The sequence below is a fragment of the Pholis gunnellus genome, assembly GCF_910591455.1.
Source record: "Pholis gunnellus genome assembly, chromosome: 8".
Lineage (NCBI taxonomy): Eukaryota > Metazoa > Chordata > Actinopteri > Perciformes > Pholidae > Pholis > Pholis gunnellus.
In genome coordinates this window covers 25,772,591-25,799,489 of record NC_136534.1, presented here as the reverse complement: position 1 = coordinate 25,799,489, position 26,899 = coordinate 25,772,591, and the positions used below count along the sequence as shown (strand labels likewise).

Genomic DNA, 26,899 nt, shown 5'->3' with positions numbered 1-26,899 from the left:
TGAGTTCAGATATTAACAGACTCAAATAACGATGAGGAAAGACAAAAAGCTGCTGGTAAACAGCAATAAAGACGAGATTTTAGGTTTATTGTGCTGAAGAAAAAGATTGCGAGACAACATGTTCATGTGACTGTGGAGGATCATCTTTAAGAGAGGAGGTTCCTGTTGGTTCCATGGTTCTGAACGTCGTCTCGCTCAGACTGAACCTTCTTAAGAACTCATGAGAAGTGTTTTTTTTCGCAGGTAAAATGAATCAAATTGTAGTTATTGATACTTCTTCCTCCTGGTCCTCCTCAGTGGCATTAATCACCTGTCATACCCGGGCCCTGAGGAGACCAGAATCTAACAAGGACACCTTTTGCCTGTTTGATGCCTGACAGTGAAACTGTGTGAATGAGGCGGTGAGAGAAAATCCACCTGTGATCGGAGGCTTTAACCTCTTCCAAGGAGATCATTAAGAAACGTCATCGTGATCGCTCTCTCCTCTCTGCCACATTTTAGAAAATGACTCACATTATGAAACCCTGAACAGTGACAGACGTCCAGAGGACAAAGAAAAACAACGTGAATCGATGAATGATTTGTTTCTTTCTTTCTGTCAATATTGTGACTTTTCCTCTTGTTGTATCGGCCTCTTGTCAAATGACACAAATCAGACAAAACACAAAAGGCACAACGATTTATTCTGTCAATATTCCAACATTGTTCCAATTCCCATGAAATAGTGTCAAACTGTGAATGCAGCTTTCAGCTAATTAAGGCAAAATTAATCTAAAAATCTATTGCTCCAACATAGAATTAATAACAAAGGTACATGACTGACCTGTAATATCTCGACCTAATCACACACAGTATAATAAAACAAATGAAATCCCAACCCTGAAGTATTAGGAGATAAACACATTAAAAAAACATCTGCAATGTTTTACATGAAAATCACGTATTTAAAATGAAAAAAAAAAAAAAGGTTTCCAGTAAAAAACAATTTAAAAACGTTTTATTTCATATTCGGAGTGTTGAATGGAGGCTTGTGGCTCTGAAGGAGTCTGTTTGTCTTTGGTTTTTTTACCGGCTGCTCACATTATATTCTGTCTAATAGATTTAGGAGAAACAATGAGACAGCATCTTTCATCAAATAGACACATCATTTCACAAAATGCACTCTTTCTCTCACAGGCCTGCAGCTCAGAGTGACACACGACCCGAGGTCGCCCTCTAGCGGCCGCAGCGGCCAATAACCTGCGCACCGTGTGGGGACGCGGGCTTTGATTTAGTATAAAATGAGAATTTTGGAGTTTTTTATTTTTACAACAGAATCAGTGTAATACTCAAGTGCTGGGATGTAAAAACCTCAGAGTGTGTGTGAGTGTGTGTGTGTGCGTGTGAGTGTGTGAGTGTGTGTCTAACTGTTGAGCTTCTCGGACTCTGCGGTGTTCACTGCGGTCAACTGTTCCTCGTGACCCTCCTCGTCTCCCGGCACCTGAGACGCACACACACACACACACACACACACACACACACACACACACACAGACAGACCATGAGATAATTGAGTTTCTACACTTCCGTGACCTCATCCTGCATGTCTTCCAGACTAAACTGGTCTAATTGTGGCTTTTCAAAGGTGCACTTCATTCCCTGCGTGTCTAAATGTCATCGTTGCTGCAGGTCTCCGCGAGGCGCTGCATGAATGTACACGAGCGTTTTGCCTTTTGTTCCCACTTTCAGATAATCATTAAAAAGAACAGAATCACTTATTATTTGTGGTTTATGAAAGAAATGGAGAGAAATCAATTATATATTTTTGTTAAACTGGTGGTAAAAACGAGACAAAAACATTTCAATTTTAGTAAATTGAATTAATCTTTTATGTCTAATAATGAGGTTCATCCCACATTAACAGCGAAAGAACCAGTCCATGCTATTATTTTAATTTAATTATTTTGTAACAAAATGCCTCGTTTTAGTAAAATAACCCGGAGTAAAGAGGCGCACATCTAGTCTGCATGATATATATATATACTCGTGCACACATAAAACTAAAGCATGACGATGCTGCACGTTGCATTGTGGGGGAAATTTAAATGACATCATCCAGGAGGGACTCCACCTGGTCTGAGACACCCGTGTGGTGGGGAATTTGCGCCCCCTGGTGGTCAGACAGCAGCACTGCCTCATCAGCAGCACCACGGTCACTGATCATATGAATGTCAGCGCGATGGCGCCACCTGGTGGTCGTTATTAATTACTGGAGAATTAATACATTCTTTCTTTCGTTTCCTGGAAAGAATGATGTCATTTTATGCTGATCATAAAGAAAATAGGAATTTCCTGGAAAGACCTGCTCCATTTAAACCCAAATAAAAATATATTTCTCATTCATGTATTATTAGAATGTTGAATCTTCATACTTTATATTTGCATCGTCAGCTGACTTCAAAGACTCTCTGTTGCCATTTAATAGGAATTCATTAATTGGTAAAGAAGTAATTAAACACTGTGTATATTTGTCCTGTTAATTAATATGACTGTCACCAATAAGAAAGATTACAACCATTTATTTTCAGATTCATTTCCTACAATTCTAGGAAAGAGGGATGTAATTTACTAATTAAAGGGACATTTTAAGTCCATTTAAAGCTAAATAAATATGAATGTATCATAGTATTCTCCATTGACAGAGAGTCACAAGAACGAGATGACTGAATATGAAGTGTACTGACTGAACACTGTCTCTTGGGGACAAATAACAGAATTATTTGCAGGAAACTTCTGGAAATGTTGCACGAAATGAGTGAGAAACAACGGAGAGCGTGACTCACCTCCCAGTAGATGCCGTCCTCGTAGCAGATGCTGTCGGAAGGAGCGCCGAAGACGGGGAGCTTCAAGATGAAACCTGAGAGGAGGACAAACCATCATTTATGTGTGACCACTTCTGTTGTGAGAACTCATTTTCTTCTGCAGCTCCAACAAGACAAAACACGAAAGTTAACTGTCGAGTGAGTCGCTGGTGTTCATCATTAACGCGGAACAGCATCTGCAGGTTAATCACACAATAAAGGAGCGGTGAAGTCGTTCAGTTTGCTTCTTCTGATGAGCCTTCACAGTAAAGTGTCGCGACGTCTCGGTTAATTAAAGGCTGCATCCGTTTGAAAGGGAAGGTTTTGGAGATGTTTGGACAAAATATGTTTCTTCCAGAACACGTCTTCAGAAAAAGAAAACTTGTAACACAATAACTCCTCCTCTTAGTGTGAGTGATGAAGTGGTGAAGCTTCATGGTGATATATATGAGTTCATGTGTTAACTCTTCACCTGTAGAGTCTCTAAACGTCTGTAATGAACTAAACGTCTCTTTAAAGGACGTTTTCTCTCAATGAGTTTGTTCTCAGACTCTGATGATAAATCTCCACTTCAGCAGCTCTTACACACACCAAACGTTACACGTTCATTCCTCTATGTGCTGAAGGTTCACACATCACTCACACACTCATCTATACATTATATTAATATAAACATGGAGGAAATGGATTTTCTTTTATGGCTGTTGAGATTATTTTCTGTATTTTCATGAATCTGTAAAAACCTTTAACTCTAACATGTCAACACCAGTTTGAACCTTTATCCAATGTTCAGATTTATGTTCTGAAAATGTATGAAAGTGAGCACATATTTAATAAGACAATGCCTCATTTGCATATTTAAACATCACATTTTCAGAAAACTTGTAACACAAACAAATAATTATCTTAGTTTCAAGATGATATCTTTGAATCATATTAAACCCAGTTTTAATCTCTTTAATTGTTTAACTTCGCGTTGCTCAAACGTCCAGTTTAAGAGTTCTTCATCAGGCCGACACCTACCGACAATGAGCCCCCCCCCCAGGGCGATGCCGAGGGTGACGGCGAGGGAGATGATCTGACGGACGCCCTGGTGAGACGCTTCAATCTCTCCGCTCGCCACGTCGGGGAACACGTCTCCCATCCTGAAACAACAACAACAACAACAACGAGTTATTAGTGGAGGACTTAAAGTAACAACAATTAATTAAAACGCACTCAGGCGTATCAATGTATCGCTGCAGGTCCCCGCATGCTGACTTTGCACTGAAGGAGGAATGTGAGAGCAGCCTGAAGGGAGCTCTAATCTGTCAGTGATACAATCTATGACTGAATAAACTGCTGCGGTTGAAACCACACACACACACACACACACACACAGATTCTCTCCCACCAAGTGAAAACATGTGGTTATTCAGGATGAACCACTGCTGGTGTTTAGACTTGTTAAAGTCACTTTGCTTTCCCACCACATACATGTAAATCATTTGGAATCCTGATTAGGAAACAGTCAGTATGTAGGTCAGTACACACTTTAGGTGCAACGTATCTTCAGACAAACGGTTCTTATCAAACTCAGCTCTTCACACGCACGTCTTTTCAACATAAACTTCTGTCTTCATAGGAAACAACTTAGTTTGGTTTATGAAAAGATTGTGTTTCGGGTTAAAATAACTACCAAACAAACCGAACTTAGTGCGAAAGTTGCGTGACAAATAAATCGACGTTGACTTCTAGTTTTACTCGCGGATCGAACAACGGTTTCCTGGAGAAAGACTTTGCAGTCTTCATACTTCCTGGTTCATGATTTTGTGGATTACACACAAATTGATTTTGTGGGATATCTATGAATTACAGTGCATTAATCTTATATATATATATATATATAATGTAGTTTTATAAACTTTGTTCAGGAACGGGACCACGCCCAGAACACGGCTCATTTCCCCCGGACAAGTATTTAAGCTCTACTAACCCGTTCACTTCCTCTTTGGATCTGTTCTCTCATCCCTCCCCCCAACCCCGTTTTTTGTTTTCCTTTTTCTCTCTCTCTCTCGCAGGATTACAGGAACGACTGGGGACTCTGCACCTCCAGAGCTTCCTAAGAGACGGCCCCCCATCCAACAGTCTCCGTTCCCAGCAGCCGCCGGACACCAACGGTCCCCCGTCACGTCCCTTCATCCCTCTACCTCTATCCCTAACCTACATCTTTTCATCCCTCTACCTTGATCCCTACCCTACATCCCTTCATCCCTCTACCCCTACCCCTACCATACATCCCTCTACCTCTACCCCTACCCTACATCCCTTCATCCCTCTACCCCTACCCTACATCCCTCTACCTTGATCCCTACCCTACATCCCTTCATCCCTCTACCTCTACCCTACATCCCTCTACCCCTACCCTACATCCCTCTACCTCTACCCTACATCCCTTCATCCCTCTACCCCTACCCCTACCCTACATCCCTCTACCTTGATCCCTACCCTACATCCCTTCATCCCTCTACCCCTACCCTACATCCCTCTACCTCTACCCCTACCCTACATCCCTTCATCCCTCTACCCTACATCCCTCTACCTCTACCCCTACCCTACATCCCTCTACCTTGATCCCTACCCTACATCCCTTCATCCCTCTACCCCTACCCTACATCCTTCTACCTCTACCCCTACCCTACATCCCTTCATCCCTTCAACCCTCTACCTCTTCCGCTTCCTCATCCAACAATCATTCCGTTATGCAATAAACCTCTCGAAACTCATACAGTTATGTGCGTGGTCCTTGTTAGTGAATATATATATATAGCTACTAACGCTGTATGATAACAACCTGGAGTAGAGATGGTCCCAGTTGGCCCCTCTAAGCCTCTCAGTCTTTTATAATGTTGCATCAGGTGTGTTTCGTGTCCACGACAACAGCTGAGATGAAATATTCACCCTTTTCCGTAAACGTCTGTGGTCGCCACGGCGGCGGTGACCGCTCCCACGATGGCGCCCAGGATGCCGGGCATGCCGTGCAGGTTGTTGACCCCGCAGGTGTCCTGGATCTTCAGTTTGTCCTCCAGGATGGGCTGAAAGAAGAAAGAGAGACGGAGGTTTGCTTCTGGAGGAGAACGTCACAGAATAAAATGCACTTGAATTTGTAATGAAGATGTTGTTGTGTATTCATTTTGTGTGTTTGTACGATGCGGCCTTATTGTACTCGTGTAAGCTTTAATGTCTAACATTTACATTAATGTTGATGAATGTGCATTAACCTTGATAATACATAAATAAATAAATGTTATTATTTATATTCATATTTATATGCATACAATGAAATAAATACATGTGGGGATCCACACAGCACCTAACGGATTCATGAACACTAACACTGTTTATAAAGGTGCTTCTCTATCAGATCAGTTACATTATCGTTCTGTTTGATTAATGGAATCTAAAGTATCTCAGATCCATTTGTTTAAACGGGCTTCATGTGCATTTTGTTTAGTTATTAAATTTGCTCATTCCACAGGTATGTGACAGCAAGAACAACAGAAAATAGGACCAGACGTCTCCGTATTATGTTACCGATCAGTAGAACGTGTGCAGTTTGAGGTCTTTTTTTTGTCCTTTCTCTGCTGTGCCTCTAATTGATCCGTGTCGTCTCTCGTCTTAATCATTAGATTCTGAGTGATCCTTACTGAGAGGTACTTGAAGCCCAGAACAGAGATGATGCCGGCCAAGAGGCCGACGATCATGGAGCCGTACGGCGTCAGCATCATTTCACCGGCTGTTCCTGCTGCAACTCCACCGGCCAGGGCGGCGTTCTGGATGTGGACCTAAAGATGAGAAAAAGATGTTTTTATACATTAAAATGCACGTTAATCCTGAAACACACATTATACTGAGGTACTAGATACAATTCATGGGAATTTTGTGACATAGCAACTTGGATTTTCAGCCTCAATATAGTTATTTGGGAAATAAATATGTAAAAAAACGTATAACTGAACAGTTTAACTGAATGAAAAGTTTAAATGAAGACAAACATTGGGATTGGTTCAGGGCGCAGGGTGGGGAACTATTGAGAAGTGAAGGTCATGAGTCATGACATTTCCTAGCAGCAGCTCTGGTTATCTGATGAATCATCCAGCTGCTTGTAAATTAGTTATTTAGCAAAACACAAATATGATCCCTTAAATGTGCCACAATCTCAGCTAATCTGAGAACTTCTGTATGTTTCAGATGCTTTTATGTCCGAATACGTGATTGTTTTCTCAAATGAAAATCGCTTTCTTTCTCCACAAAATATAATCTATGTGCACCACACCACCACATCGTTCCAGGTCTTCTTTGTATTTATTCAATAAAATCTGACTTGCACAACACTATATTACTAAATTATGAAAATGTCTTTTTCCCTGCTTTTATTTCTAAAACTGTAAATCTGCAAAAGTGAGAAAAAACAAAAGGATCTGCACGTCTGCAGACGAAGCAACTTAAATGGATGAGACCTTCTGACAAAGGTCAGAAGGTCACACACGGCAGCAAACAGGTGGAATACATAAGAGACTGACGAGCGTTTCTTTACTATCATCAGACTCTATCGTCTCCTTTTTGTCATGAGTTACCGCTCTGACTATGACTCTCTGAGGGTTCGATCGCTATCAGCACAGGAATGCTTCATCTTGATATCAGGATGAGTAACTGTCGACAGCTGAGCATGACAGCGATACAGCACAGTGTGAACCTCCATGTGACTGAGCCACAGCTCACATTTGTTTTTTTGGGGGGGAAGGGTTCATGTCTTCAGGTGACAAACACATCAGCTTTTTATCTTTTGAGTAACTCTGTCATGAGTTTTAGCTCTGATAAGATCCTGACGGGAATTCAAGTTCTAGTTCTTGATTTTTGCATTCTTGTCTTTCTGGAGGAGCCTGTTGCCTCAGTTTCATTCCTAAAGTTGGCGATTCCAGTAAATTAGCGATTATTACTTTATTTCCTGATTGAATTTAGTGACGATAATCCGGTTGTGCTCACCATGTCCAGCTTGCCGTCGTGCGCCGTGAGGGCGGACATGCCGTATGTGGCCAGAGTGCAGGCTGCCAGAGAGTAGTAGGTGTTCATGGCCGTGCGGTGCTGGTCGTCTCCCTGAGCTGTGACGGCAGAGTTGAAGCTGGGCCAGAACATCCACAGGTAGATGGTACCTGAGAAGCACAGCGGCATTCAGTTGGTTTATTGCTATAAAAGAGGTTAAAAAGATGCATTTGGGCAAATCCAACAAATTCACTCTAACTACAAACAGCATGCAACTTGTTTTCCAGCCTGCGTGAGATCTGATGTCTGGAAGAAAACCAAAAGGATGTCAACAGATCTGATGTTGGGAAGTCTCCATCTGTCTCTGAGAGGAGCTCATGCTGTTCAATAAGTTAACTCATGTTTAACATTGAAGTTTTGATGATGAAGTCAGGAATCTATTGAGGTAAATCCCAGGTGAAGGGGAGGAGATGCTACTATTTGTATTTAGTATCAAAACATTGTTTTGCAAGAAAACACCAACACGTTAAGTCAAGTCTGAGAGCTAAACTTTGTGTTAGTCATTAGGCGCACTTCACCAGATGTAATGACATTTTACATGCACCGGAACATTGTTACAATAAATCTACAGAAATAAGAAATGCTTTTAACTGACAAACGCACCTTTACCTCCAAAGTACATGTGTTGTTGTTACACACTTTCTGACAACATTATTTTGAATCTTTAGAATTGGGGAAAACATGAAAAGCCTGTTTCACACCAAGCACAAATTTTCTTCCACAAAGAAAAGTCACGCGGAAATTTACAAATACTGGTTTTGTGGGTTCCTATGAATGCTTGCACACCTCTGTGGAACATTTGTACGGGGGAAGAAGTATGTGGACGGAGCTCGATTTCAGCAGATTTCCACCTGCGAAAGTAAGTGTTTGACCAGTGATGAAGTCCTGTGTTCCAACTGATGTCATACAAAATATTGCTGTCATTATTTAGAGCAATGGACCTTCGGAACAATAGGAGTTTGTTTTTGGGATTGTCAGACAAATGGGATATTCTTTGGACTATTGGCGTTTTGGAATAATGTGCCTTCAGAAAATTGGGAAGCCTCCTTCTCATCACCCAATAATGTAACAATATAACTTCTTCAACCACCAAGTTAAGGACGATATATTGCTTGAGTTCTTCCTAGCAACTGGGAGGCGAGGAAGATGGTAACGTAGCTGATGTTGCAAATGTTGTATGTTGGTCAAGGAAAGGGGCAAGCCACAAAAGATAACGTTAGCTTTAGCATCACATTTTGGGTCCGATTTGTTTATGTATTGAGTACTTAACGATAGACGTTCTTTGCTGGGAGGGTTTTTTAATGTGTGGAGTGGACACAGGCTGTATTTAGAAGGAATGGGCTTCATTGACCAAAAAGAAACGTATAATTCACACTGGACCCGATGGTTTTCGTACGGAAAATCTGCATGCTAATTATTCTGGATTCCCGCACGGCTTTCAATCCTTAATCAAAAAGCTAAAGATCAATGTCGAGCCAAAGTCCTTTTATCATTTTCTTTTCATCCGATTCCTGAGGCCAGTCAGGGCATCAATCTGTGTGGCAAAATATTACAAATCTTCCAAAATTTCTATAACTGAATTTTAGAGCAAATTCACACTAAATCTATGTATTTAAGTATTGCTGCACTGATCTGAATGGGTCTGAAGGTTTGAGTTTATCACACCTATGACCACACCTGACAACACCCATCAATGATCTTATGCAACGGTGGGACAGAGCACGAATGAACCACTCGATGGCAGCACAAGTATTTCGTAAACGATAAAAGTCCATCTATGACAGATGTTTACCGATCATAGCGAACAGGTCAGAATGGTAGACGGAGCTGTTCCTGTGTTTGCTCTTCTCCAGGTTGGGCCGGTACAGGATCCGGGTCACCGTGAGGCCGAAGTAGGCTCCAAACGTGTGGATGGTCATGGAGCCGCCTGCATCTTTAGCCTGCAACAAAGTTAGCCACAATATGGTTTAGAAAATTCTATATATTTGACAGCGATATATTTTTCTCATCTTTGGTGCTAATCAGTCCTTGCTGTGTTGTTTTGCTCTGCACATCACACAACAGAGAATTACTTCTAGAGTATATCTGTTTGTTTTTTTTGTAGCTTACCCCAAGAGCGGACAGCAGGACAAACTCATTGACAGCAAACAGCGTGACCTCGAAAACCGCCATCACCAGCAGCTGGACAGGGCTGGTTTTACCCAAAACGGCTCCAAATGAGATGAGCACAGCGCCGGTGCAGAAATCAGCATTGATCATGCTGAAAGAAACAGAGTTTGATAGAAAACATGACGTATCGTGTGCAGAGCATTGACAACAAATAAACATTTATTGTGTGTTAGAGATGTTTAACTCAGTCTGTATTCTTCTCTTTCATGCACCTCGTCCAACATATTGTTTATGTGTCAGTGGTTTTTGTGCGTTAATACATGTGCAATATGGTTTTCACACGTACCTCTCCACTCCGATGTGGATCTTGCCTCCATGCATACCGTGGAAGAAGCCCTGCATGAGCGTGGCCCATTGTATGCAGAAGGCTGCGATCAGGAAGTTGAAGCCCACGCTGCTGAAGCCATAGCGCTGCAAGAAGGTCATGAGGAAGCCGAAACCGATGAAGATCATCACGTGCACATCCTGGAAACCTAAACAATGTAGAAAAACACACTGGCTAAGATTATGGAGATAGATTTTTTTGTTTATTTTATGTGATGGAGAGGCAACATGGACCCAGAAGACAAGTGGAGTTCCACAAGGCTCAGTCCTGGGCCCACTACTTTGAAGTACTGCTTCCATTTTCCACTTTTTTAGTTTTCCCCTCCTTAGAAACATACAAGCAAAGTATTGATTGTCTTTGCAGATGACACTCAACTCTGTATATGTGACCAGTGTAATGGAAAATGTCTACTTAGTATATTGTGTAAATGCTTAAGTACTTGTACTTTTGCTCTGAACTCAGTACACCTTCATCCTTTGTGTTAACATACGTGCTCAAATGTATCTTGCTGTCTGGGTAATGGAAATATTATATTCTTATCATAGTTTATATTCTTATGTGTATTTTATATTCTTATAAAATACAACTGTTTTATAACTTGTTGTGAATCAGACTATCATAAATTTGCATGTTGTGCAAGATGTTCCAGTACTCAGGCCCCCACCCTTGATCACTCTCTTTATAACTCTAAGAATTTTAATCTGTAGTGCACACTTCTACGGGGTGTAACTATGCCTCTTCTCTGTAAAGAAGATTATTTGGCCAATAAATACTTTTCAAAGACAAGTTCTGTTTGACAATATTCTTCATTTCAACTTAAGAAGACTCAACAGCGGGTAAAATAATTTCCCACCACACCAGCCCGGTCTCAACTAACTACTTGCTTTTTGCGTGTATAAACTACGCTTAGAGCAAATGACGAAGTATAAAAAGTGAGAACGTGGGAAGGGAGGGATCAAACAAACACAGGACTCTCAACCAGGACCCTTGTTCGACCCTTGTTCATGTCCTGAAGTTATTTTGAAGTTACGTTAAGTTACGTTTGTGACGTGTTTTCTGTACTTATATTACGTTGTAAAGTTTTACTTAGTTTACGTACTTGTTTTTAAGCCCAACCAGAATGTTTTTCCGAAATGTAACTACTGGTTTCGTTTCCTAAACTTCGCTCCGGCCGTTTTACGTAAACAGCGTTGTATTATTAAGACAAGCGGACATGTTGTGTTATCTATACGCCTTCCCATGAGATCAGGTTGTTATGACAGGAGATCTCAAGTTAATCTATTGCCTTTGGGGTTTATAATTGACTCCAATTATAACAATTATGATATCTATTAAATGTCAAGAATTTATTTTTACGTAGACCAAATGGGAGGTCTTCAAAACTGCATGTTTTGTACAACCAACAGTTCAAAGCCCAAAGATATTCAGTTTACATCGATATAAAACTGACTGAAGCAGCTAATCATCTCATTTGAGAATCTGGAACTGATTTATGTCATTTTAACTTTAAAAAAAATGCTGCTGATACATACGTTTAACCAATGGATTAATTGACTATTACGCCTCTAATTGACTCTGATGTAACTTTTTATTTACCTTTGAGAAATGTAACATTCGTAAAATCAAGATCAAAGTCTATTTACAATTGAAACCAATTATTATTTTTAATAAAAAAGGGAAAGATGAGGAGCTATTAAAAGAAATATTAAAGGTGAAAATTAAATGTTCACCAACTTGTTCGACGACATTAAAATTTCCTTTCATACTTTTCCAATGAAAAGCCTTTTGGCAGAGAGCCAAGAGCAGTTCAGTGAGGATACGAGTCATTTAGATCAACCTCATGTTATCTGCTCCTCAAAAGCCTCCATCAACAAAAAAAACACCTGAATACTGCCAACAACTGAGTCACTCGAGGGCTTTGTCATAGAAAACAGCGTCGCTCTGTGAATGAGCACAGTTACATAAGCCTTGGCCAACGGGGACTTCAGGTCCGGCTGTGACACGGACCCGCACATCTTCCATTTGGCTATTCATGTTTAGAAACCCATAACTGTAAAGTTACAGGATTATATTGACAAAGTATCGCTGGTCCGCTGTGTTAAAGACTCTAAAGAGGAAGGATGGTGATCTGCTCTCTAACTCTCCTTATTTGTCCCAAACTACCGCACACCCAATATTGCATTATGCGGTGGCTGATGTCGCTGTGGTCCCCGTTTAATTGGCATGGACAGGCGGATGTGCTGCCAGTGTCCCCGTTGGCCCGTGATACACGCACCGATATCCAGCAGGACGCCGTACAATCAGAGCAGTGACTCAGCCTCTGCTCGGCACAAGTTGGTTCGATCTGTTGAAGCTCAACTTTTATTTTTTGCTGAAGTTTTCGTTAAATGTGACCATTTTTGAGGCCAAGAATTGCCACAAAATGAGAGGGATTGATGTTTTCCCTCAATTATTTCATGCCTGCAGGGTAAAAAAAAGAGTTCTTAACCCTCCTGAGTCCAGATTCACTTTTTGAATATTCCTGCTGACTTTCAATGCATGCATTTCTGTCTTTGTTTAGCAACTTTTAAACTGTCTTTACCCCCTCATGCATGGTAACCCTCCTTCAAGTTGGACTTTTCATTTGAATAAGTATAAAACTACCAGGAACCCAAAATAAAAAGTAACACAAATGCATAAATCTTTAGTGATAATCACTCTTAATATTATTATAGAACAGTTCTGGTTATGAAAATATTTTTCGCAGTATGTGCACACAAATGTAGAATGCAGACAAATGTAAGAAAAACCCCCATAAATCTGTCTTTTTATATCTAAACTGATTTTAAACCAACTCATTTTGGAGTTTTTTCATGTATGTAAATAACTGTAAATATTAATAATTCTTTTCAACATTATTGAAGGTTTGTGAGAACCCCACATCAACACTTTCAACTCAGTTTGTCTCTTTAAATCTCTATTTGATTTATACATTTAGGTTACTATAAATAACATGTGTTCTCCTGTGAATTAGGATCATTGAGACCAGGGGTCTTCAACGTTTTTCAGGCCAAGGACATACCTGTTATCTTGCATACAATACTGAACTATTAAAATAATGGACAGATTCGAAAAAACTAAACTAAAACTCTCCATTAAATCTGTCCAAAAGATGTCTTAGTTAGGTCTCTTTAAAGGGATAGTTCCCCTATACAACACAAAAAAAGGGTTTTAAAAAGTCAGCAAACAAAACTTAGTGATTTGGGGTAAACTGACTGAAATAAAATGTAACATAAGACTTGAAACTGCACTTAAATCACATCACTGGAATCCGGGACAAAAATATGTTTCCGTCCAAACGTAATTGAGGATGTGGTTCAGTTGTATGGGAATGTAATTGTATGGAGAACCCGTATATGAGGGAGACATATTTTCAGTTGACACACCATCCTTATCTCACAGGAACCTATGGGACAGACAATACATTGACTATATGACCGCCGACACACAGGATTTACACGCTGCCCTTCAGATAACCTGCAGATTGTGAACTCGTCTGTTTATTGTACCGTTTTTTTCTCGGCGTGCGGAAAGGATGGAGGATGGAGGTTGCGTAAACACAGCACTGAAACATGAAAGTCTGTTTCAGCTCCCGTGACAGCGAAGGTGTCGGGTTAAAGATTGTCTGAAGCCATTAAAGCTAATGGACCTTAAACTCTCTGCTCTTGTTTTTCTAACCTCAGACTCTGTTACCTTCTCTGTGGTTTGAAATAGACAACTGAACTGTCGGTTCAACCAAACTCCAGTATGTTTGTCGTCTTTTGGCCGGGTAAGTAATGACCCTTGTGTGTCAAGGTTTTAAAGCAGAAACTGTCAACATTGGTTGCTTTTGACCGTGACCGTTATCTAACCTCCACCAAGTATAGTTTAGCTGCCTAACCCTTCAGTGATTTACTACAAAATACGAAACTACGAGCGATGCAAACAGCTCTGTGAGACTTTTGCACAGTGATGCTTTGAGCTGAATGCTAACATTAGCATGCTAACAAGCTATGACAATGCTGACATGCTAATGTTTAGTAGGTGTACGGTTTACCATGTTTTAGCGTAGTAGCCTGCTAACATATAGAAACACAAAGTACAGCTATCTGCAACCACACCACCAAATCCTACACGCTGTCCCTTTGAAATTCACGTTTTTTCCAACGCTCGGGTGCAGAGGTCAACAGTTGATACAGAGCAGCACCCTCTGGAGTGTGGGAACATTTGCTTGAGGGCACTACGGTTTGCATAACAAGCCAAGAGGCTGCTAATTACCTTCTTTAGCTGCCACAACCTGTTTATGTGTTTCAGTATTTGTTGTGTCTCTGTAGCAATGCCAGAAAACATTTTTATATACTTTGTCAGACTGTAAAAACGTTTGTTATAATTATATTTTGTGAATGATTTAAATAATTGTGTGCATTTTGTATTGATCCCCAGTAATGTATTTCTATTTCAACTACTTATTTTGAACTTTGCAGTGGAAAGAAAACCACTGGCTGAAAACATGAATACTGAAAACGGTCAAATTTAAACATAAAATCTTGCACCAAATATTGGTTTGAGCAGGTCCTGATGTTTTTTGTGTTTGTGAAGAGTTCAGTGGCTGACAGGAAGATAACGTTAAAGTTAAAGGTTGCACGTTGGAGATTCAAACAGTAAGATTCTTAAGTAAGAAGAGAGTATTCGTCTCATCTACATTCTCCTCATAATCTAACACACACACACACACACCTGGGAGAGAGAGAGACGCCCAGTTTAACTTCCGACAGAGTCTGACAAGTTAGGACACGCCCACCAGCCCTCAGTCGTTGATTTATTAAGGTGGAACTTTGAGTTAACGAGTGGCTAGAATGAAAAATGAAGTTTGTGTCACAACTGCAAACGGAAGAAACAGAGAAATGTAAAAGAAAATGGTTGTTTGCAAACATTAATTAAAGATATTTTAGATATTTAAGATTATAAGATCATTATTTTGGTTTAAAAAACTGTGCTTTTGGATAATTATCACAGATTTTTAAAGAACGGGGTTATATGTTGTCTCCTAAACGTTTTTCTGACATTTAAAGTTGAAAATCAAACGCAAATTTGTACAACCAATGACATATTCACACTACACTGCTATGTAGTCATTTTAGGCATCACGCCAAAGATTAGGGTTAAAAAAAACAACAACAGAAAAACAGCTTGAAATTGTGTGTGCAGTAAGAGTCAATGGATAGAAAATGTGTTGAGTAATGAGCATCTAATCAACGCCTTGTGTTTTCCCTCCAGCCTTTTTTTTCTACTCCATCAATCCATATAAATCAGGACATTAACAATCAATGGATCTGCCTCTGTGGGACGGCAGCGGACTGGAAGACATCTCTATGAAATGTTCGCTCAGAAAGAATGGGACCCGTCCAATTAGGGGAAACCAGAGGAGCTCAGCAGCCCCTCATCTCTTCACACAGAATAACGACGAGTTAACAATTACTATCCTGAATGTGTAAATGAGTTGAAGTGGCATGCGAGCATGGCATACTTACAGATTTCAAAAAATCACTGAGGGAGCATGTAAGAGAGGACAGCATTTCAGTGTTAGAGAGGCTGGTTTAGCATTATATGAAAGACAAAAACATGAAAGAGTTAATGCAAAAAAAAACAAAAGACAGAAAATGTACTAAAATATTTGGTACGACTGTTTTATGTTGTGCAAGATCGCCCAGAATGTAAGCTTCAGGTGACAAAAAGTTGCCTGAATTAACAACTTTGTTCATCTTTTTTTATTCATAAATTGTTCACACCTGATATTTGGATTATATTCAAAGACCTTTGTGTCCCGTGTGAACACAAAACTAAAGGTTGACTTCACGCTTGTTACTTAACGTTGCACTTGTTACATAACATTACGTAAGAAAGTCCGCTTTGGGCATTTGTTATTTCACCACTTACGTTGTTACGTTAATTTGTAACGCTACACTATTATATTGCGCTGTTACGTTACATTGTTATGGTACATTGTTACGGTACATTGTTACGGTACATTGTTACGTCACGTTGTTACGTTACATTGTTATGGTACATTGTTACGTTACATTGTTACGTTACATTGTTACGTTACATTGTTACGTTACATTGTTATGGTACATTGTTACGGTACATTGTTACGTCACGTTGTTACTTCTCGTTGTTACGTACAATGTTACGTTACGTTGTTGCGTTGCGTTGTTGCGTTGCGTTGTTACGTTACGTTGTTGCGTTGCGTTGTTACGTTATGTTGTTACGTTATTATTTGAACACAAACCAGGATCGTTTTTCTTCCTTATCTAAGTAGTTATGTTGCTTAAACCCAACCAATCGTTTCAAAGCGTTACCCATGTTCCATTATGCGTTTCTGTAAGTGTGATATGAAGTCCGATATGAAATGTATTTTTGGTTCAGAAACATCGACATTCAACGTACATACCAAAAGAAATTCTGCCGACTGGGTGGAGCCCAAAAGCAGAGTGTTCTGCATTATCAGCCTGTGTAAGATATAATAATAATAATTCAAAATGTAAAAAATTTGACTGCTGTTAATAAAAGAAAATTTGACTTTCCAAGTCATAAACAACATCTGCAACATTTTTGTCATATTAAAGCATCCACTCACTTCAAGTCTGCAATGTTACTGTATGAGTTATCTTCAAACTGATACTCTTGAGAAACCTTTACTCAAATATTACTTAAATTCAGACACAGACTGGGAACCAAAAGCATCCTGAGCCTCACTGCGACCTCTGACCCTGAACCTCCACACATCCACCGGACACTCACTTGGGTAACGGTAGTAGAATTCGTTCTCATAGTCAGATTTGCTCTGGTTGTGCCATGCCCTGGCGTCTGTGTCGTGGTCATACTGCACCAGAGTACCGAAGAGGATGATGAGGATGATCTGCAGGATGAAGCAGACGATCGGCAGCTTCAGCCGCATGTTGGTTGCCGCGTCTGTCATGTTTTTCTCTAACTGAGGGGAAGAGAGAGGGCTTTAAAGATCCAGCACAAAAAGTTTTGTCTCTCTCACACACCCGCCGGAGAGTCCTCAGTGCAGAGCCAGGAGGCTGGTGTATGTGTGTATGTGTGTGTGTGTGTGAGAGAGAGTGAAAGAAGAAGAAGAAGCTAACAGAAAGACACCAGAGTTGGTTTTACATGTGTTTTTACTGGGTCACACCTACCGGACCTGCCTCCGGTATGAATAATGCAGGCTGACTTTAAGCCCCGCCCCTTTGCTACTGTACTTTTTAAGGTGGACTTTAGAAATGAGAAATAACTAATAATTCATCACTATGTGATAGGAACTCTGTAGTGATAATATGTGTTGGCGTTTTCACCGACTGCATGACTACTTTGAGGTGGACAAGTCTTGCATAATTTGATTTTAGCATCAGATGTAAGCCACTTTGATCTTCTCTGCATAATTCCTCTATTGATCACTGTTTGGCAGCAGTCATTCAGTCACTCAAACAACATTGTCACAGCTGCATCACATGTTTAAAAGTAAACACAAAAGCATTGATGTGTCTGAGACGACACGGAAACTGCTGGTTCGCTAACACACACACTGATATCATAACATTCTTGTAAAAATAATTTTGTCTGCAGTTTTTGTTGGGAAAATCAAGGACAAATTTTAAATGTCATGAACGTAGATAACAGATAGTTTTACTTCAGTCCTGCCGCCATCTTTAGACTGAAGATGTGGGTTGCAGAACCTCTTGCTTTTTATATTTCTGAGCCCATGTTAACAGGTTCATCTGCATGTCAGCTTCGACTCTTGTAGAGATTCGAGGTCTCGCCTGGTTTTCCCGCGCGACTCACATCAGAATCAGACGGTGAAAATGGAGACTCTGCTGCAGTAAAATTGGAGGTTTTGTAAACACTTCTACTTTTGTCCAAAGGAGCCGCCAAAATCAACACAAAATGAAAGTTCCTTGTAGTAACTCTTGTTTATCCTACAAAGTTAACATTAGCACAGGAAACCACAACAGTTTAGACCATTTACTTTTCCTTCTACTGTCACAATAGAGAAAGGAAGCGGGTTGGTTGCGCTAATGGTTGCGAACACACAGGATTACAGAGAAGACTGTGATTAGATATGAAAGGAGGTTGGGTTTATGCTTTACTCCTCTTCTTCCTGCTCGAGAGTTTGATAAGAGATGTCGTTCACAAACGTATCGCCGTCCTCCATCAGCGGGGACGGAGCCTTTTTACTTCAGAAAGGTGACGGACCTTGTAGGAATTTTGTTATGATTTGGGGGAATTTAAACCTTCAATACTTGAGAGCACAGGCGTCAGAGAGAAGACATAAACTCTGCGGTGACTGAAAAGTCTGCTCAGCCACCTGTCAACGAGTCAGTCGGACGTCCAATCAGCCTTTGTATCCAGTTATTGACTCAACCTGCCTCATTATGACACCTGACAAACTCTGAGCGTATATGTTATTATTAAGGGATGAATCTTTATGTTCTACGTTTTTTTATTATTGGCAAAAACTTTCATGAAAAAAACAAAACCAACAGTGAAAAAGCCTGATTTCTCTTTTTTCCTCTGTGCCATTAAAAACACATCAACTGGGTGACATGTTCCTTCATCACCATGATCACACACGCTGTAGTTCATTCAGACTCACCCCCACACACACTGTCCTGCTGCCACAAATGCTCACTAGAGCACCAAATGTGGATTAATCCGCCGCTAAAATAGTCCCCAATAAATGCACTATTTGCTGCTGTTTGTTTGATTAAAAACTACAGAGACCTCATATACATTTGGGACTCGTTTTAAAAGGTTTGGGTCTTCAGTAGGAAGCTAAGGGCTTGAGGCTGAGAGCCACCAACACACAGTATTGACACCAAAATGATTCGACATGTTGGGAGTGAGAACGGAGCCTCCTCTTGGTGCTCCTAAATGAGAAACATCTCAATATTATTTAAACAGCATTCATTCGTTCCAAATCAACTTTATTGAACATGAATTATGTCGTAACGTTGACTTATGATGCAATAAAAGAAACTATTACGACATCATCTTCGTTTTGAAATAATGAAATCACAGATTACACAGCTGTGCTCTTGGTTTGGACCAGAAGCATGTGTCCACACATCCCATACTGTACGGAGACTGAATCACGCAGCTGTAGTCAAATCTTTGGAGGAAAACCCATTAGATTGTGTAACATATTTGTATCGATAACTTACAGGAACCTAAACCTTCAAGCCTTAAAGTACCGACAAGTCTCATCTGGTCTTTTCTCCTGAGCGTCTCTCGTTCTTCATCACTTCATCTCAACAGGTTTCACCTTAAATCAACAAGCCAACCTGAGGTTCACACGCTGAGCCACTCAGCCCATCACTGCCGCTCAAATGACACCGCAGCTCATGTGCATTTGTGGTCTTGCAAGGAAAAAGCTGAGGGGAAACAGATCAAGACAATGACCTCTGACCTCTCAGTTCATCATGTATCAGTGCGGCGATTGTGAGTGCAGACAAATTATATCCGAAGCAAATACAGAAAGATATAAAAACATTGAGATGTCAGTAAGTTTGCCTCCAAATTTAGGAAACCATCGGAGACCCATATGCTGGCTTTTTCTCCTGCAGCTTTATAAGAAATGTTTAGAAATGAGCACATGACTCTTGCCAAGATTTGCTGTCATTCCAGACACGAGGAGTCTCGTGCTAGTAAAAATACAAAGCGTCCCCGTCATTGAGACATTCACGTCAGATCGTAGTACTGAACAATTCCTCAAATGCTTTGAATTGCACCGTAAGTGCTGCAATACTGTCATTCCTGTGTCTTGTGTCAGTGGTTGGTCAGCGGACATTTTTTGTAGATTCAAATCTATTTCACCAAGAAAACGTTTTTTAATGATTCTGCTCTTTGTATTTTGCAAAATGTGGAACTTTATTTTTTGTTAAAGCTGGAGAGAAATCATTCAGATTTAATTTCTTATGTTATATTTTGCTTTACTTTGAACAAAAACAGAAAGTATGCAAAATTAAAGGATGCACGAGTGTAAACATTCGACTAATGTGTGCACATACAAGTAATTCTTTCTTTCAACAGCTTCACATGTTTCCATAATAAGATAACACAGTGTTGCACACAGCAGGCAAAGTTAAACCAAAGCTGAAATAAATCCACATATCTCTGTCAAAAATCGGAAAAAAACTGCATTAAATTCAAAGTGCTTAGTTAGATTAAATTGTCCGCGTCCAACAACTTCCACTGTTTATTTTTTTACTGGATGAAGCAGCCAACTGACGGTATCACTGAAACAACGTCCAATATCACAGCTGTATGAAAAGAGTTAGGGAACAGGGACAAGTGTAGTGACTGTGATTATCCAGCTGATTCAATATTCAAATACCAAAACACAGCTTCTATGCAGATTTTCTTTATTGCCGCACCGCATTTTTGCATCACACTGTTGAGAAATGGCTGCAAAGCAATTGAATGTAGCTCCACCTCTTGAAGCAAACATCAAAGTGCTTCTTGCACATAGACTGTAAGAGGTGGACGTAATCATTGAGACACCCATTGGTTTGTGGACTGCCGTTTTGAGGCATCGAGTTCGACAGTTTTGCTGTCACCATCTTGGATTAAGGCCGTCGCCGTTGTTGTTTTTTTTTGCAACCAGTGAACAAGAAGTGACCATATTTGGACTGAGGGGTGACGTAGTGTCTCTGGTAGAGACCTGTCAATCACCGTGTAGCCCCGCCCCTAAAGCATCCCCTGCTTTATGGTCTGTTTGACTCTAAATGGACCATCATTTACTAAATGAACATCGTGCTGTATTGAAGAAGACTTGAAACTAGAGATTGAGACCATAAACTCATGTTTACAATGTTTACTGAGGTAATAAATCAAGAGAGAAGTAGAGTCATTTTCTCATAGACTTCTATACAACCAGAGGAGTCGCCCCCTGGTGGACATTAGAGAGAATGCAGCTTTAAGACACTTCAGCAGTGGCCTCATTTCGGAAAAGATCGTCATTTGGGTTAAAATAACTACGGAAGTTACGTGACAATAAATCACTCAATGCAGCTTTAAGACACTTCACTTTTCACAATAAAAATAACGATATCATGTATGTAATATAATAACCTCATCAGTATTTTTCACTTTGATACATTTTGCTGATAATACATAATTCAGTCTAAGACTTTGCAAACAGGACTTTTACTCAAAACAGAGTATTTACTTAAGAGAAAAACCTGAATTGTCTTCCATTACTGAGTTTAACTAAAAGAAAAAAGAACAGTTGGTGAAGTTGTCACTGAAACAATAAAACTCTCATAGAGAAGTACTAGAACTATTTTGTCAGTTGTGGCACCTGACCCCCATCGTGGGACTGCAGAAGTGCGTGCCACGTATAAAAGACTTTTTCTCTTCACTGTGGAAGTGAAGGCCTCTTGTCGCTCCATCAGTACAGCAGGCTGGCTCCTGGGCCCCTCCGATAACACAATCTTCCAATCGGAGGCGGGAGGACTTCAGTAGCAACAGCATGGAGGCTACAAGAGGCCTGGCACCAGATGAGACGAGATAAACGCAGGTCCACACCTGCCTGTTACGTAACACAGAGATAACATACAGTAGGGAGCTGGACAGGTATTTCACACTTAACTTGCTAATGCACAGTAGAGCCATTATACTGCACCGTGGGGGCTTTATAGAGGGGGGGCTTCACACTCATTTCAGATTGTGTGTCTGTGCAAAAATATCTAATTTAATACAGAAGTTCAGGAAACGTAACAAATATCTGAAAATGAAGTTGCTCAATAAAACCAAAAGGCATTTTTTTCTGGCAATTTATCATTTTGAATGTATTTCTGTCATGGTGGCAGCAATACCATTTTTCAGCAACTATCACATTTACACATATATCTGTCTTTCACTATTTCATTATGTTTTACACAATTATTAGACTAGATATTTCAAATAGGTGACATTCCTCTGTAAGTTTATGGGATGCATGGCATTATTCAGTTTTTCTGCATTAATATTTACATCATTTACCATATTTTGTTCCCCCAGAAGGATGTAAAAAGTATCCTTGTTAATTGAGGAGGATTGTAGATACCACACACACACACACACACACACACACACACAGTTTCAGTATTGTTTTGAGGTTTTGTGCCGTTAGCTTCAGAGAAAACCACCCGTAGGAGCTCCAGGCCGAACGTAGTGAGACAGGCAGGGAATGTAGATGCATGTCTCTCCTGTCTCTGCGCTCTGATCTGTATCTACCTGTGTGACTATCACACGGGGCGTCAACATGTTACAAAAACAACTCAACTGGTTAGTGATTGGTAGAAGAACTTCAGGTTCATCAGTAAATCGCTCCACGCTACGGTCAAAAGGTCAAATGTTCGCTCTCCTGTTTTTGTCAAAAAGACTTAAATGAATTAATTTACATTAATGATTGTGGTTTTTCACCAAAACTAGGTCAGCATTTTAGACTGAAAAATAATTAAAATGCTGTTAAAATGATCAGTTTTCTTTAAATGAAGCATTGATGAACTGGCAGAGTATCTGAGCCAATCAGTGAAGAGCCTGCATGCCTGTTGGCAGACTGGAGACAGTCACATGTCACAACCAGCGCACCACGGAAATGTTTAAAAGATGGCGAGAGTCACGTGAGGATGTTAGATAACTGCAGTACAACATTTTTTTCCTATTATAAGGAGGAGAACACATAATAATGCTGCTTGGATAGAGTTATCTGGCAACACTTTTTCCTCTCAACAAAGTGCTACTTTCTCACTTTGCACAGAATTCATGAGGAGGATGATGGTGGCCGAGGTTTGCATCATGGGACCACATTCACATTTATTAATTTGGAGTTTGCCGAACAAATTACGTACAATCCAAGCCGCAGAAGATCGAGAAAGCGCCACGCGGTTCACTTGCCCAGCATTCATAGCGTGACAGGACTCCTGAATGCAGCTGGGAAAAGAATAGTGAACGAGTTTTCTGGAAATGCTGTTTTTATTTTCCAGAAACACAAAGACTCGTACCATACCGCACCCTGGGCGACCAACTTTCATTGCAATCACACAACATCGCCTCATACATGTGTCTGAGGAAAAGGAATGCAAAACATTGTTTGCTGCACAACGAAGGGTCAAAAGGTGAAATCCAGTTCCTTTTAGACTCCCTAACCGAACACTTGTGAGGTATGAACAGACAACAAAGAGGTACCCGCATTTACCTGCATGAATAGCGGGGGGAAGGGGGGGGGTACAGGTAACCCCTCGGTCAGACAGCTGTCAGGAACCTATAAGTTTCTAAACTGTGTGGAGGGCAAATCTGTCACTATGTTTAAAAACTGTCGCTCTCAGCGAGGGCTTCAGGAGCAGGGGCGTCTGTGGGAATGTTAAAAATGTTCCAGGGGTTGCGTGTCTACACATGGGGCGAAACGGGGAATCCTTTCAGAGTTGTAGAAATGTTGTAGAAAAGGACATACTTTTAAACCCGTGAGGCCTTCGTGACCCCGCCCGTTTGTCATGCCTTTTTGGCAGCAGAGTCACGCTTTGGTGCACCACGCAAAACCGATACGACATCAGGGCTGCAGGCAGGCCCGACCTGCTCCCATATCAGCCTCGCTCATCTGCCTCACATGGACGGGAGGGGACGTTCAGTCATTCAGCACATCACAAAGACAAATGGCTCTTTATGGCAGCATAGATCTGCTGAAAAGAAGAGCAGCTTGTGCTTTCAAGAGGTTTCTGTTGGGTTAATTAAAAACCTAAAACAGGATGAACAAGAATAATCATGAACAAATAAATCCTCAATGATTCCCAGCTTCAGGAGTGTAATCTAAAACTCAGCCCGAATCCATCAATCAAATAAAGATGAAGTGGCGGGGATCGCCGCAGGGCCGAGAGTTCACCTGCAGGCCAACGTCGTTACTGAGAGACTTCAAGAGCTGCAGAGGAGAGAGGAAAGCAGGAAGGAGATGAAATCAATAAACGAAGAAGCTCAGAAATGACTCACTCATTTAAAAGTAAAACAATCTTTCAAATCTCTCACGTTAGGAACTCAAACTAACTTCAGTTTATTATAAAAGAACACAATAAACACGATGCATTATAACATCTGTGTTACATGTTTGTCTTCCTTGCATGAAGACGTGGTGTTATCCTCATGTTTGACCTCTGACCTCACTCGTTAAAGATTAGTCAGGATGAAATGTGAAACGCACAGTTGTGTTAAACTGGACACAGTTCAAACTAAGGAGCCTTTAGAAGAGGAGCGTCACAGTATTCATACAGTCTGCATGCAGCAGAGGGCGATGAGTGTGCTGCTCACTCACCAAAATGTGAGGAGCTGTTAGATAGAGAAGAGATGGGGACGCCAAGTAATTGCTTAATTAAATGCTTAAATTAATTACAATATTGAAAGTATGTTTTTTTATTTTGGTAATAGGGGAGGCACACACAACTTGGGTCAGTCTGTCTGAGGTAGCTGTGCAATGCTGTAGAATAATGTAATAATAATAATGTAATGTAATGTTGTACACTACAGTGTATGTTTTGATTATCTCCACTACAGACAACGTGATTGGTTGATGACTTTATTTGTGGTGCTAAAGTTCAGAAAAATCAACCTTGTTCTGAAAATAAATTACGCCTTAATTCTTTACTACTTTACACGTATTTGCAGTGCGTGTCATTTTGACTTATGGGTCAAAATGGTGAATATATTTCTTACTTTACAGGTGTTTTTCTTAATGAGACCCATTTGATGTCAAAGTAATAAAGAAATGTTCTTCACATGCTAGAATTTCTCTCTTTGCATGTGATTTGTTGCAGTGCATTTGCTGTCCTTCTAGCCGTACAAAAGTATTTGCAGACGGACGGACGATAGTAGTGCTGCAGAGACAGTTGGCCATTTTCACCCAGAGGTGTTTGGGTGAATACTAATTGGAGGGCAAGAAAGAGTCCCATTGATGACGGAGCACAATGGATAGGCAACACAAGTAAAAAAACAGAAGAATCCCATTATTTAATCTTTTTTCCGCATTGGACGGTGTTTGTGTGACCCTCGTCTGCTGTCACTGCGTGGAGACCGTGACCCTCACAAAGCGGCCCTTGTGTCCCAGTGGGGGGGGGGGCGGGGGGGGGGGGGGGGGGGAGCCACAACGGCAGAGGAAACTAGAGCCGACCCAGCTTCCTCTCCCACTGCCCCCCAGAGCTCTGTGGGCAACAACAAAGATGGCTGAATGCACACTATAGTCCTCGTTGGCAACAGCCTTCTGGGAAAGGTTAGAAAACACAGACAGGTTTGTTGTCCGCAGGGCTCAGTGACGGCTCATCAGCGAACACACTGCATGCTACAATATGCTGTTAGACAGCCGATCAAGTAGCCATTATGTGCATTTCACATTTGTATTAGTTAGGATATTTATATATATTCCATATTCATCCCTCTTCTTACAGGAAATAAAAAGTTCGATTCTGTTACGAAATGAATGATTTGTGTTAAACAGTTACGAAACACCGAGTGGTTGTATTTTCCTGCAAATTCTTTCTATCTCTAAATGATGTCTTATACTATTGCACTGTGTTTAATGTCATGCACCAATCTACAAGCCACATTCCTTCTGTGTGCAAACATACTTGGCAATACACTGTTTCTGATTCTTATTCTGAAGGTTTAGGACTAGTAAAAAAAATGTTTCTATGTGATCTGAACCGTTTCTTCAGGGTTCAAACTAAATCATTGTCTAACCTCCCCAATTCTGAAGAAATGGTGGCACCAACACAGTTAATGAGCTAGCTAATGCTGCGTTTCAGTCAAAGTTGGCAGTGGGAATTTCCCAGTTCAAATTTCCAACTTCCAACCTCCAAGCGCTCGGTGCTCGCTGCCAAACGTAAACAAAAACAAAAAACAAAGTGACCATATTTGGACTGCTTTATGGTCTATTTGACTCTAAATGGACCATCATTTACTAAATGAACATCATGCTGTATTGAAGAAGACTTGAAACTAGAGATTGAGACCATAAACTCATGTTTACAATGTTTACTGAGGTAATAAATCAAGAGAGAAGTAGAGTCATTTTCTCATAGACTTCTATACAACCAGAGGAGTCGCCCCCTGGTGGACATTAGAGAGAATGCAGCTTTTCAGAGGTTGTCGCCTGGTAGCAACATAGCTTGCTTGCACGCTAGCTAATTAGCATGCTTGCTATCAGAGAGACAATGAAATAACTCTAAATTAAATGGACCCATCAGTTTTTGCAGAATTATCAATCCCACTGCATTTCTTGGCAAGACCCGCCCTGTGTAGCTGGTTGAGGCGGAGACGACTGCTGAAGTATGGCATCAACCTCGAGTAAGTTATGGTCACAAAAATCCATCGGTCAGAGCTGAACAAATCAGGTCAGGGTACCCCGGCGACCATAGACGCCTAACCAACTCTAGCGCTTGAA

General features: G+C 40.7%; 1 protein-coding gene across 1 annotated transcript; it reads right to left on the bottom strand.

Annotated features, from left to right (window-relative positions):
- Positions 1-666: 666 nt before the first annotated feature.
- Positions 667-17,572, bottom strand: rhbg (Rh family B glycoprotein). The gene is made up of 10 exons (XM_079164724.1): positions 17,236-17,572; positions 10,378-10,564; positions 10,032-10,182; positions 9,715-9,862; positions 7,866-8,032; positions 6,527-6,664; positions 5,781-5,914; positions 3,864-3,985; positions 2,823-2,896; positions 667-1,480 (listed from the first exon to the last, which is right to left on the bottom strand). The coding sequence occupies exons 1-10, from the start codon at positions 17,411-17,413 to the stop codon at positions 1,403-1,405; spliced, it is 1,377 nt and encodes a 458-aa protein (XP_079020850.1). The 5' UTR covers positions 17,414-17,572; the 3' UTR covers positions 667-1,402.
- Between the last annotated feature and the right edge of the window lie 9,327 nt (positions 17,573-26,899).